Source organism: Talpa occidentalis, unplaced genomic scaffold (assembly GCF_014898055.3).
Source record: "Talpa occidentalis isolate TD23 unplaced genomic scaffold, MPIMG_talOcc4v2.1 talOcc4.17, whole genome shotgun sequence".
NCBI classification, from domain to species: domain Eukaryota; kingdom Metazoa; phylum Chordata; class Mammalia; order Eulipotyphla; family Talpidae; genus Talpa; species Talpa occidentalis.
Genome location: NW_023601754.1, coordinates 11741712 through 11754656, shown reverse-complemented (window position 1 = coordinate 11754656; position 12945 = coordinate 11741712). Strand labels below are relative to the sequence as shown.

At 42.5% G+C, this 12945-nt stretch overlaps 1 protein-coding gene across 3 annotated transcripts in view; it reads right to left on the bottom strand.

Annotated features, from left to right (window-relative positions):
- PDPR (pyruvate dehydrogenase phosphatase regulatory subunit) overlaps positions 1 to 12945 on the bottom strand; it is a 78077-nt gene that overhangs the window by 22536 nt on the left and 42596 nt on the right. For all 3 annotated transcript variants that reach the window (XM_054696993.1, XM_037516132.2, XM_037516133.2), the window contains exons 4-6: positions 1584 to 1665; positions 1323 to 1486; positions 552 to 673 (exon numbers count right to left, since the gene is read on the bottom strand). In XM_054696993.1, the coding sequence (XP_054552968.1) occupies positions 552 to 673; positions 1323 to 1486; positions 1584 to 1665 (368 nt within the window). The remainder of the gene's footprint in view (positions 1 to 551; positions 674 to 1322; positions 1487 to 1583; positions 1666 to 12945) is intronic.

Sequence of the window (12945 nt, the reverse complement as noted above, 5' to 3'; positions counted from 1 at the left end):
GGCAGATCCCTCCTGCCTCGCCCACTGCTCCCCTCAGCAGTGTCTTCGGTCCATCTACCTGTTCTGCTCCCCGCTCTGTCTCTGGTGAATTCTCTCACCCTCTTGTGCCTCTGACCTGTACCCCAGTTCTTGTATAAATAAATGGAAAATCTTTAAAAAAAAAAAAAAAGCAACTGTTCTAGAAACAAAACCCATGCTCATGCTCCTCACACAACAGAAGAACCTGGTGCTTTATTTGCTGGGTTGTAGAATGAAATGAAACACCACAGACAGACCCAACACCAAGGATTTTTGTCAGTGCCCAACTGCTTCCTTCCTGACCAAAGTAGCACAGGTCAGCCCACAGAGAGGAAGGAAAAGGTCATAGGTGCTTCCACTGGAGAAACAGATCCAGATTTCTGGAGTATTCAGGTTCTTGAGTTTTCCAGTTCCAACAAGAACGTATGGCCCCTGATATCTGTTTAGCCCTTCACACTATTAATGCAATGACACCAAAAAATCCTAGAGATCAAAGCAAGAAAATCAGTGACCCAGTATTGTCACTAACCTACCTGACCAGCACAGTTGACAAAATACTGGCATTCAATCTGGCCTTTGTCAGTCTCCACGCCAGTGACTTGACCTTTTTTGACCATTACATGAAGGACACTTGTCCGGTCGTAGATCTGAACACCTGTTCCAAGGTAAAGAAAGAGTTTGGTATATCCACTGTGTCATGTTCCAGATTTTTCCATCTCCAACAGATTCTCATAAACACTGAAAAAGCCAGGTCAATGCTTTAATTTAAAACAAACAAACAAACAAACATACAAAACCACTCCTAAGAACCATGTTCTGAGACTGTGTAAATGGGCCTCTCCCCCAAAACTGGAAAGAGCAGGCCAATTTAAAAAACGACTATAGAACATATTAAGTTCAAGGAATAAGAAAAGTGGTAGAGGCCAACACATTCAAACAGGGTCTCAAATCCTAATCTAGCCATGTTGTGCATCTCTAGACAGTGGTGAGGCTTCCCTTCCTCCCTTCCAACACCAGAACACCATCTTAGCTGTGGATTAAATCCCCAACATCTGTTCCAACCTTGGAGCTCTCAATTCCTGCGGGGGTGGGGAACTCCTTAAGTATGAAGTGCCTTAGTCAATACTAAAAGCTGTTCCTTAGAAATTTAATAAGAAAAATATGGCCCTGAGGGAAATTATTAACAGATGTTATAACAAAAATTTTAAGAGCCAGTGTTCAGAAATGGAAGCTAAGACAGTGTCATTCCCTACCGTAAACACGTTCTCAGATTGCTCTTCCTGCCTAACCCAAAACCTGCTTACCATTTTGGGAGGCAGCACTTGCCAGGGCAAGAGCCACATCGGCGGAGGATACCACTGCATCCTCAGGAACATGCATGGCCCCCACCAGGTCGTGTACATTGAGGAGAGGGTGAAGTTCAGCCACTTTCTTGGGGGAGATGATCTCAGAAGGGATGCCTATAACACTGCCACAGAATACAAGAGGACAATGACATTCACTGACCTGGCAGCAGAGGTCAGTTTGACAATAAATTCAGGACAGGCTTCTAGGCTCATACGTACTTCAGCCTTGAGTTGATGCGCTTCAGGGAGATCAGTCGGTCCTGTGTTTGAGCCAGAAAGATGGAACCTGTCTGTATGTAACCTGTAAGAAAAGCCAGCCTGAGCTGATACAGACTAGGACAAATGTAAACCCACTCAGTTCAAAGTCAGAAGACCTGTGATGAGTCCTGGGACTGCCACTTTCAACCCTGGACAGGTAAATGAGCTACCTCTGAACTGCTAGTCAACATGAGAAGCATGCCCGATGCGCTATTAGCTTCCATTCCCTAGCCATACATTCTCACTCAGCTTTTTGAGCTCTAGTGAGATGTGCATAAAATAACTCAAAAATGAAAGACACCTTTGTTGAAGTCTCTTGGGGGAGGATGTAACCCAGAATCCATCTCTATTCATCACTGTTTTTTGGCAGTTTAATTCTTCCTCCCAGTTTTGGTGGGAGTGTAACCATGGGTGAAGCTCGCTCACATCAGCCCTCAGGAGGTGGGCCCTCCCTCTCCTTCACCAGCACAAGCAGCGGACATGTGACCAAAGTTCAGCCAATTGCATACTCCTTGAACACTGTCTGGAGCAAGCACCAGCATCCTGGTCAGACTATTTCTGTTTCAGCTGAAGAGCAGTCTGCTCTAGGGACCCACAACCAGGCGTCTACAATGCCTCCAGCTGGAAGCCTTCTGCCAACTACAAGCCTCCAATGACCTTCCAACTCCTCCTGTACCCAAGTTAGCCAGAATCAATGTCTGTTGTTTACAATCAAGACGCCTGATACAAGCATTATTACATGTATGTCAGTGAAAACCCTCCTAAAACGCAGGGACTTTTTGTTCTAATGAAGAAAAAGCTGAGTCCACTAGGTGTATTTTAAAAAGGAATTACAGTGAAAATAATTTAAATATTAATTTCTTTTGAAATAATCATAAAAATATGCCCTTCGGGGCCTCCCTGGTGGTGCAGGCGGTTGAGCGCAGCACTGTAAAGCTGTCTGCAGCCTCTACAGTGCCGGTTCTATCCCCGCCGGCCTCGGAGCAACCCACGCGGCAAGCTGACTTCTCCTATCTTGCCTGCTGCTCCCCTCAGCAGTGTATTTCATCAGTCTGCCTGTTCTGCTCCCCACTCTGTCTCTGGTGAATTCTCTTACCCTCCCTCACATCTGCCTATTCCCCGGTTCGTGTATAAATAAAATTTAAAAAAATATGCCCTTCACTGACATGACAAAACTATCCCAATTGAGAGAACTAAAAATTCAGAGCATGGTTTATAAAAGAGAATGCGCACCAGACAAGTGCAGTGATCTTGGCCAGTGACCTGTGGGCTGACCACACTCTACATGTGCTGGTACAACAGGGTTCAGCAAGTTTCATTTTCTACTAACTACCAAAGATTACATATAGGAGAGTACCCCTGTATGTGAATCTGCCTAACACGACACGTTATACCATGTTAAATCATGCACCCCAAAACAGAACTACGTTAACAGTTATAACCTATTACAAAGATGGAAATGTCACTGTTTTCTACAGAGAACTTTTAAAGTTTGGTTTAGAGAAATCCTGGCACACAATTTGCTTTGTCAAAGGTTAACAGTCATAAAACAGAATGCTTACAAATCAATAAAAGGTAGATATAAAATATTAAAAGGCAATTCAAGAAGAAATATAAATAGCTAGTAAACCAATAAAACAATGTTGGACTGAATGAAATGCAAATTAGAATCCACTTTTTTTCCATTAGATTAGCAAAAATTAAAACAGCTCATGCTGAGAAGACTGTAAAGAAGTAAGTGCCCTTAAATGCTGATGGTAAGCAGGCACAGCCCATCTGAAGGATGCCTTGGTAGTGTCTACCCAATTTTCTATCAAAGTTTTAAGTATTCACACCCTCTCCCAGATTATCCATCTTCTAGAAGGCTATCCTTAGAAACAGCAAGAGAAATAAAGATATACAGACAAGGATCTTCACTGAATCATTTATAAAGAAAATAAAGGAAACCTGTGAATATCAGGGAGCAGGGGCTGGAGAGACAGCGGAACGCACACACTAGGGAGCAGCGCTCAGCAGCTATGAAGGATGGACAGGCCTCTTGTATTTGCTGGTTTGGAAAGCAGCCTGTACTACATGTTTACTTAGCTAGTATGGAAAATGTTACTATATTTGAAGAAACAAGAAATAAGTACCTAACAGGTAAAGAATTAACAAATGCAAAAGAGGGCATAAAAACCACATAACTGACAAAATGCAGTAAATTTCTCTGAAAATATAAGCCAATAAGTTTGTGGTCAGTTTGGTTTTTTTTTTTAATGTTTTTTAATTAATTTATTTATTTATACAAGCACTAGGTACAGTCAGAAGCACGGGAGGGTGAGTGAATTCACCAGAGCCAGAGCAGGGAACAGAACAGGCAGACTGACGAAACACACTGCTGAGGGGAGCAGCGGGCGTGGCAGGAGAGGTCTGCACGCCATGTGGGAACCTTGCTGGTGGCAGGGGATCGAACCAGTGCTGCAGGGGCTGCAGGCAGCTTCGCAGCCCAGCACTCAACCGCTGTGCAACCAGGAGAGGCCCTGTTTGTGGTCAGTTTGGAGAGCAGCCATGGAGGTGAAGAATATGACTCACTGAATAAACCTCAATTATATGTACGCCAGTGGTTCTCAGGCCTGCCTGCACATCGAAACACCTGGGAAGATTTCAAAAATTGCCTGTGGTGGGCTTCACCCCCAAGATCCTGATTCCATGGGTCTTGATTGAGGCCAGGACATGGGTAATTGTAAGGCGAGACAGTTCTCAATCCTCACTATACATCAGCCGAGAAGCTTCAAAAATTATCGAGGCCCAAGGCCTACCCCAAGTCCACAGACTAGACTACAAATGAGAATCTGAGATTGGGATGCTTTACCATGCCCTTTTTTTCTGAAGCATCTGAAAGGGAGTTGCAGGCGCTGGGCTGCTATTCCTAACTACTTCAGTGTGCATTTCCTAAGAATACACACATTCTCTTACAGAATCCGAGTACAAAATCAGGAAAATTAACAAATAACATCATCTAATCCAGAGTCCATATCTAAATGTTTATTAATTGTCCTTTATAGTTCTTTTTGCCCTCAGCCTAGGGTCTCATCCAGGTCAGGCAGTGTATTTACTTGTCATGTCTCTGGTCTTCCATTCGGGGCAACTCCTTACTCTTTTTCTCCTTGACCTTGATGTTTCTGAAGAGCAAAGGTTGGACATTTTACAGACTCTATAAACTTGGATTTGTCCGATGGTTCCTCATGATTAGATGCAGTTTATGCATGGCGCAGGAAACCCCCACAGGTGATACCACTGCCTTCCGTGATTACCGACTGTCCCACTACTGCTGACATTAACTCTGATCATGTGGTTAGGGGATCTCTGTCAGGTTTCTCTGCTGTAAAGTTACTATCTTTCCCTTTGTAATTAACAAGTAACTTGTGGAAAGGTAACTTTTAGACTAAATATCCTGTCTCTTCTTCAAATTTTTGCCCAGTAGATACAGCATCAATCGATGTTTGCCTGAGATTACTATGATGAAGGCCAAATGCGGGGATTTTCTAATTCCATAATTCCTTTACATTTATTAGTTAACATTCCTTAACAAGGTACAGATTTCCATTCTTCTTAATTTATATTTTTACTTATTAATATGAAATCATGGACTCTTATTTGATACAATGAGTTATAACCCACTGCTCTCATTTATTTTATTTCAAATAGTGACGAGTCCCTCAAGTTGTTTCCTGTGTCCTTTGTGGCATGTCTCCATCTTTCTGGGAGCACTTGCTTAACTCCCTGACATAATAAACAATTCTGGGCTCACTAATCTGCACCAGTCAGGAAATCAGGGAAAGGTATTTCACAAAGAAACTCTGAGGCTTCCCTGGTGGCACAAGGGGTTGTCTCAGCACTATGAAGCTATCTGCAACCAAGGAAGCGCAAGTTTGATCCCTGGCCAGGAGCTAATCCACATGGTGCAGCAGACCGCTCCTGTCTCGCCCACTGCTCCCCTCAGCAGTGTATTTCAGTGGATCCACCTCTTCTGTTCCCCACTCTGTCTCTGGTGAATCCTCTCAATCTCCTGCACCTCTGGCCTACACCCAGCTCTTATATGGATAAATAAATCTTTAAAAAACAAAAACAAAACTCTGAAACTCCCTTTTAGGAGGAAATGTCTTTTTCAACCAAGATCTGGGTACTAAGTGTGCTCATGCTATTGGGGTGCCATTGTCTTTAAGCCCTCTCAGTTGACAAAGCTGGAAATTTATCCATGAGACTTCACACTCAACTAAAAGTCACGACCTAATACCGACACATCCTGCTGTAGTCTAGCCCCATGGGGGTGACACAGTCATCTTCTTGTCCCTATTGTGAATCCCTCTCCAATAGTTAGAAAGCTGCTTCTCTTTATCCCACTGTATTTACTCTTTTGCTCAATCCTAAAATACCCAGAAAGCAGAACTGTTCATACCATTAAGAAAAACAGACAAATTTTTTTTTTTTTTGGTAGAGGAGGGGGCGGAGCAACATGGCGGCGAGGAGACGCTGCAAGTAAGATCTCCCATTAAAAAAAGTTAATAGGGGGCCTCCCCGGTGGCGCAGCGGTTGAGCGCTGGGTTGCGAAGCTGCCCGCGGCCTCTGCGGCGCCGGTTCGATCCCCGGCTGCTCCCCGGCCACCGGAGGAGGGTCCCACATGGCGCGCAGACCTCTCCTGCCGCCCGCTGCTCCCCTCAGCAGTGTACTTCGGTCCTTCTGCCTGCTCTGCTCCCCGCTCTGGCTCTGGTGAATTCTCTCACCCTCCCGCACTTCTGACTGTACCCAGTGCATGTATAAACAAAACAAACAAACAAACAAACAAATAAATAAATAAATAAACATGCCTCTAAAAAAAAAAAAAGTTAATAGGGAGGAAAAGCGGCAGGTCCCAGTGAGAACTGGGACACGGAAGATAAACGGACGACTCCAGCAAACTACCCGAAGAAGAAAGTTACCATAAAAGAGGACTAGAAGGGAGGAAAGCGCAGAACCCTGCTCCCCTCCCCCGCCCACAGAGGCGGCACTCTCCGACCAGCAGAGAGGAGGAAAACAACAAACCAAAACGACCAACAAGAACAAACGATGCAGCAAGCGGGACTGGGAGTGGAAAGGAACTATTGCAGCCACCACACCCTGTGAACGGGAGCTGTGGAGAACCCTGCAGGATTCGCCGCAGCGGTGAGCAAACGGCTCCGGGCGCCATTAGAGAAGAACAAAGACCCCGGGAGACGCGCACACAGCCCGGGCTGCCGGTAAGCTTGCACGGAAAAGCAGCGCGCTTGGCGCGCTTGAGAAGCAAGTGCAGACCGGGATCACCGCTGCCCAGGTCCCCGCGCCTGCGACCTAGGCTTGCGGGGAGACGCGCGGAGGCCCTCAAGGGGGTGAAAGTCCCTCCCTGAGTGAGCAGGAACCAGGCGCCCAGGCACAGGAGCCGGGTGCAAAAGGCGCCATTCCCGCGCCACTGAACTGGGCTACAGCCCGCGTCCTGGACCTGAGGGCTTTGAACTGAGACCCGGGGCACGAAAACTCGGGGCGTGGGTTCTCCACGACGGTGGGGCACAAGGCAGACACAGCACCCAAAGCTGTTGAGGCTTACCCTACCATTCCCGCTCTATTCCCTGTCCCACGGGGTAGGGGGAGGCGAAAAACAGCCCCCCAAGGACAATAGGAGAGATCTCTGGCGCCACCTAGCGACCAGGAAAAAAAAAGTCACTAACACCCCCATAGAACAGGAAATTTCTTAAGACTGCTTAAGAAGGGCAGAAGGCTTCTGGAGGACCCAGTGGCCAGCCGGGAAGTTAGCCCACGCCAGGCCCCTTCCGACCAGCAGTCTGAGCCCACAGAGGGAGCAGGCACCCACGTCCGGGGCAGACCGGGCACACAGAAGAGTGTGCCTGAGACCGGAGGCGCAGGGACTGCATCCCGCTTCGCCATTAGAGAACAGGGACATTTCTAAAGTAAAAACTGCTTAAAACCATCAGAAAGCTCCCCCAGAAGCCAGAGATGGCTCCTGCAGGAGCCAGAGGGGAGCGGAGAAGTTCACCCAAGATGCCAGCCAGTCCGAGCAACACAGTGTCCCAACGCATACGACAAATTAGAAAACAGACAGTAGGGAGTAGAAGAACCACACGCAACCTAACAACGCCTCAGGAAAGAAGCACACCACAAAAAGAAAACCACTCCCCAGATTGCAACGACAGCAACTTGGAAGAACTTCTGAGCCTTTCAGAAAGAGAATTTAAAATTGCCATGATTAAAAAAGTGATAGATCAGAAGAAGGAAATTGAGTCCCTAAAGAGGGAAAACAATGGTCAGAAGAATGAAATTGAGTCCCTAAAGAGGGAAGTAAAAGAAATGCAGGAGATCAAAGAATTAATGGAGGAACTAAAGAACTCTGGGAAAAGCAATGAAAGCAGAATAGATGAAATGGAAGAACGAATAAGTACTCTTGAAGACACAGAAATAAAAAGAACCAAAACAGAAAAGGAAAGAGAAGTACGAAGGAAAAAGAATGAAGAAAGACTCCGGGAACTATCTGACTCCATGAGGAAAGGAAATATAAGAGTTATAGGAATTCCAGAAGGAGAGGAGAGAGATGTAGGAACAGAGAAAATATTCCAGGAGATAACTGAAGAGAACTTCCCAAATGCGAAGAAGGAGCTGAAAATTGATATACAAGAAGCAAGAAGAACACCAAACTTCCACGACGAAAGGAAAAACACAGCAAGACACATAATAGTAAAGCTCCCAAGAATCCAGGACAAGGAAAAAATAATGAAGCTGACAAGAGGGAAGAAACAGATAACATTCAAAGGAAAACCAATCAGGCTGACATCAGACTTCTCTGAAGAAACACTACGGGCAAGGAGAGAGTGGAGGGACATAGTCAACAGACTCCAAGAAAACAGATGCCAACCAAGAATACTCTATCCCGCAAAGCTCTCTTTCCTCCATGAAGAAAGAATATGGACCTTCCCAGACAAAGAGAAACTCCGGAATTTCATTGTGACTAAACCCCCACTCCAAAAAATACTACAAGGAATCCTAAAGCCAGAACCTCAGAGGGACGAATAACAACGAAAAAAGACCAAAAAAAAAAAAGTTATTAAAAGAATAAATAAATAAAATCAAAGGAAAGACAAACACAATGGCAAATACAGATGCTAACATATCGATATTAACTCTAAATGTAAATGGACTAAACTCTTCAATAAAAAGACACAGAGTTGCAGCCTGGATTAAGAAACAAAACCCAACCTTTTGCTGTCTCCAGGAAACACATTTAGTTACAAAAGATAAAAATAGGCTCAAAGTCAAAGGATGGAAAACAATCCTACAAGCAAATGGGCCAAAAAAGAAAGCAGGAACAGCTATACTTATATCAGATAAAACAGACTTCAAACTCAAAAAAATAAAAAGAGACCCCAATGGTCACTACATTATGATCAAGGGGACAATACTTCAAGAAGAAATAACACTCATTAACATATACTCACCAAACGAAGGAGCACCAAAATATATCAGACAACTGTTGTCCTCTCTGAAAACAGACATCAGAGAAAACACATACGTAGTGGGAGACTTCAACACACCACTATCAACAATGGATAGATCAACAAGACAAAAAATAAGTAAAGAAACTAAAGCTCTAAATAAGGACCTAGAGCATTTGGGCTTAACAGACATCTATAGAACACTAAACCCAAAAAAAACGGAGTACACATTTTTCTCAAGCGCACACGGATCATTCTCCAGGATCGATCACATACTGGGGCACAAGACAAACATCAACAGATACACCAAGATTGAAATCATACCAACCATCTTTTCTGACCACGAAGGCATCAAACTAGAAATAAACCATAAAAAGAAGGCAAGGAACTATCCTACCTCATGGAGATTAAAAACCACACTAATGGAAGACCACTGGACTAACGAGGAGATCAAAGAAGAAATTAAAAAATTCTTTGAATTGAATGACAAGGAGGACACCAATATCCTAAATGTATGGGATGCAGCAAAAGCAGTAATAAGAGGAAAATATATAGCAATAGAAGCTCACATCAAAAAAACAAGAAAGAACTCAAAGAAACAACCTAATCTCGAAGCTCAAAGATCTAGAAAAAGAACAACAAAAAAACCCCAAAACCAGTAGAAGAAAAGAAATAATAAAAACCAAAGCAGAAATAAATGAAATTTAAACTAAAAAAACAATCCAAAAGATCAATGAAACCAAGAGCTGGTTCTTTGAAAAAATAAATAAAATAGACAAACCCCTAGCCAGGCTCACAAAGGAAAAAAGGGAGAAAGCACAAATACACAGGATCATAAATGAAAGAGGAGAAATCACAACGGACACAGCAGAAATCAAAAGAATAATCAGTAACTACTATGAACAGTTATATGGAAACAAGTTCAACAATCTAGAGGAGATGGACAAATTCCTACAACTCTACAATCACCCAAAGCTAGATAAAGAAGAAATAGAACACCTAAACAGACCAATTACAAGCAGCGAAATTGAAATGGTAATCAAAAACCTCCCCAAAAACAAAAGCCCAGGACCTGATGGATTTACAAATGAATTCTACCAAACATTCAGAGACGAATTAGTGCCTATCCTTCACAAACTCTTCCAAAAAATTGAGAAGGAAGGGACAATACCAAACACGTTCTATGAAGCCAATATTACACTAATACCAAAACCGAATAAGGACAACACAAAAAAGGAAAACTACAGGCCAATCTCCCTAATGAACACTGATGCAAAAATCCTCAATAAAATTTTAGCTATCAGAATCCAACAATGTATCCATAAGATAATTCACCACGACCAAGTTGGATTCATTCCAGGGACACAAGGATGGTTTAACATCCGAAAATCAATCAACATTATCCAACACATCAACAAAAAGAAATATAAAAACCATATGATAATATCAATAGATGCTGAGAAAGCTTTCGACAAAGTGCAACACCCATTCATGATAAAAGCCCTTGAAATTCTTGGGATACAAGGAACATACCTCAACATCATAAAGGCCATCTATGACAAGCCAACAGCCAGTATCATTCTCAATGGTGAAAAGCTGAAAGCAATTCCATTAAGATCTGGAACAAGACAAGGATGTCCACTCTCACCACTGCTTTTCAATATAATACTGGAAGTCCTAGCCAGAGCAATAAGACAAGAGAAAGACATCCAAGGAATCCAAATAGGAAAAGAAGAAGTCAAACTATCACTATTTGCAGATGATATGATAATATACATAGAGAACCCCAAAATCTCCACAGAAAAACTAATTCAACTCATCAATCAATTCAGTAAAGTGGCAGGATACAAAATCAACACGCAAAAGTCAGTAGCCTTCCTATACACAAACAACAAATCTGAAGAAGAAGAAATCAAAAAAACCATCCCTTTTATTATCGAAACAAAAAAAATCAAATATTTGGGAATAAATCTAACAAAAGAGGTAAAGGACCTATACAAAGAAAACTATAAAACACTGTTAAAAGAAATAGAAGAAGACACAAAGAAATGGAAAAACATCCCCTGCTCATGGATTGGAAGAATAAACATTATTAAAATGGCCATCCTACCAAAAGCAATATACAGATTCAATGCTATTCCAATCAAAATTTCAATGTCATTCTTCAAAGAAATAGAACAATTATTGATGAAATTCATATGGAATCACCAAAAACCCCGAATTGCCAAAGCTCTACTGAAAAAAAAAAAGAAGGAAATGGAGGCATCACACTCCCAGACTTCAAACTATACTACAAAGCCATAATCATCAAAACTGCATGGTATTGGAAAAAAAAAAAAAAACTGCATGGTATTGGAACAAGAACAGACATACAGACCAATGGAATCGAATAGAAAATCCAGAAATAAACCCACAGATTTATGGTCAACTAATCTTTGACAAAGGAGCAAAGACTATGCATTGGAGCAAAGAAAGTTTGTTCAATAAATGGTGCTGGGAAAACTGGGTCGCTACATGCAAAAGAATGAAGCTTGACCACTACCTCACACCATACACAAAAATCAACTCAAAATGGATTAAAGAACTAGACATAAGACCTGAAACCATAAAATACATAAAAGGAAATATAGGCGAAACACTACGGGATTTGCACATCAAAGACATCTTTACAGACACATCACCCAAAGCAGTGATAGTGAAGACAAAGATAAACAGCTGGGACTACATCAAATTAAAGAGCTTCTGCACAGCAAAAGAGACAACAACAAAAACAAAGAGAAACCCCACCAACTGGGAGAACATTTTTGCACCCAACACTAATGATAAAGGACTGATCACAAAAATCTGCAAAGAGCTGATGAGACTCAGCAACAACAAAGAAAATAATCCAGTCAAAAAATGGGCAGAAGAGCTAAAAAGAAACTTCTCTGAAGAGGAAATGCAAATGGCCAACAGACATATGAAAAAATGTTCAACATCACTTGTAATCAGGGAAATGCAAATCAAAACTACCATGAGATACCATCTCACACCAGTGAGAATGGCACATATTAAAAAAACTAGCAACAACAAATGTTGGCGAGGGTGTGGAGAAAAAGGAACTCTCCTGCACTGTTGGTGGGAGTGCAAACTGGTCTAACCACTATGGAGAGCTGTGTGGAGATTTCTGGACCTACTAAACATAGAGCTTCCATATGATCCAGCAATTCCACTCCTAGGTATTTACCCAAAGGACACAGAAACATCAATTCCAAAGAGCACCTGCACCCCTATGTTTATAGCAGCACTGTTTACAATAGCTAAGCTTTGGAAACAACCCAAATGCCCAAAAGTAGATGACTGGATCAAGAAGATGTGGTACATATATACCATGGAATATTACTCAGCATTCAAAAAAGATAAACACATGCAATTTGCAGCAACATGGATGGCGCTGGAAGGGATCATGCTCAGCGAAATAAGCCAAAAAGAAAAAGAAAAATACCGGATGGTCTCACTCATAGCAGGAATCTAGAAAACTTAAATAAGGGACCAGGAAAATGAATATAAGAAAGTGAAAATCAAAATCAACAAAAAACTATGAACCAGAGACACTTTTTGGGGGGGGGGGGGCGGGAGGGGAAGAATTGGGGTCAGAATGGGGCGTTTGCAATTGTATGGGGGAATATAAAAATAAAATTTAAGATTAAAAAAAAAAAATGTTCAACATCACTTGTAATCAGGGAAATGCAAATCAAAACTACCATGAGATACCATCTCACACCAGTGAGAATGGCACATATTAAAAAAACTAGCAACAACAAATGTTGGCGAGGGTGTGGAGAAAA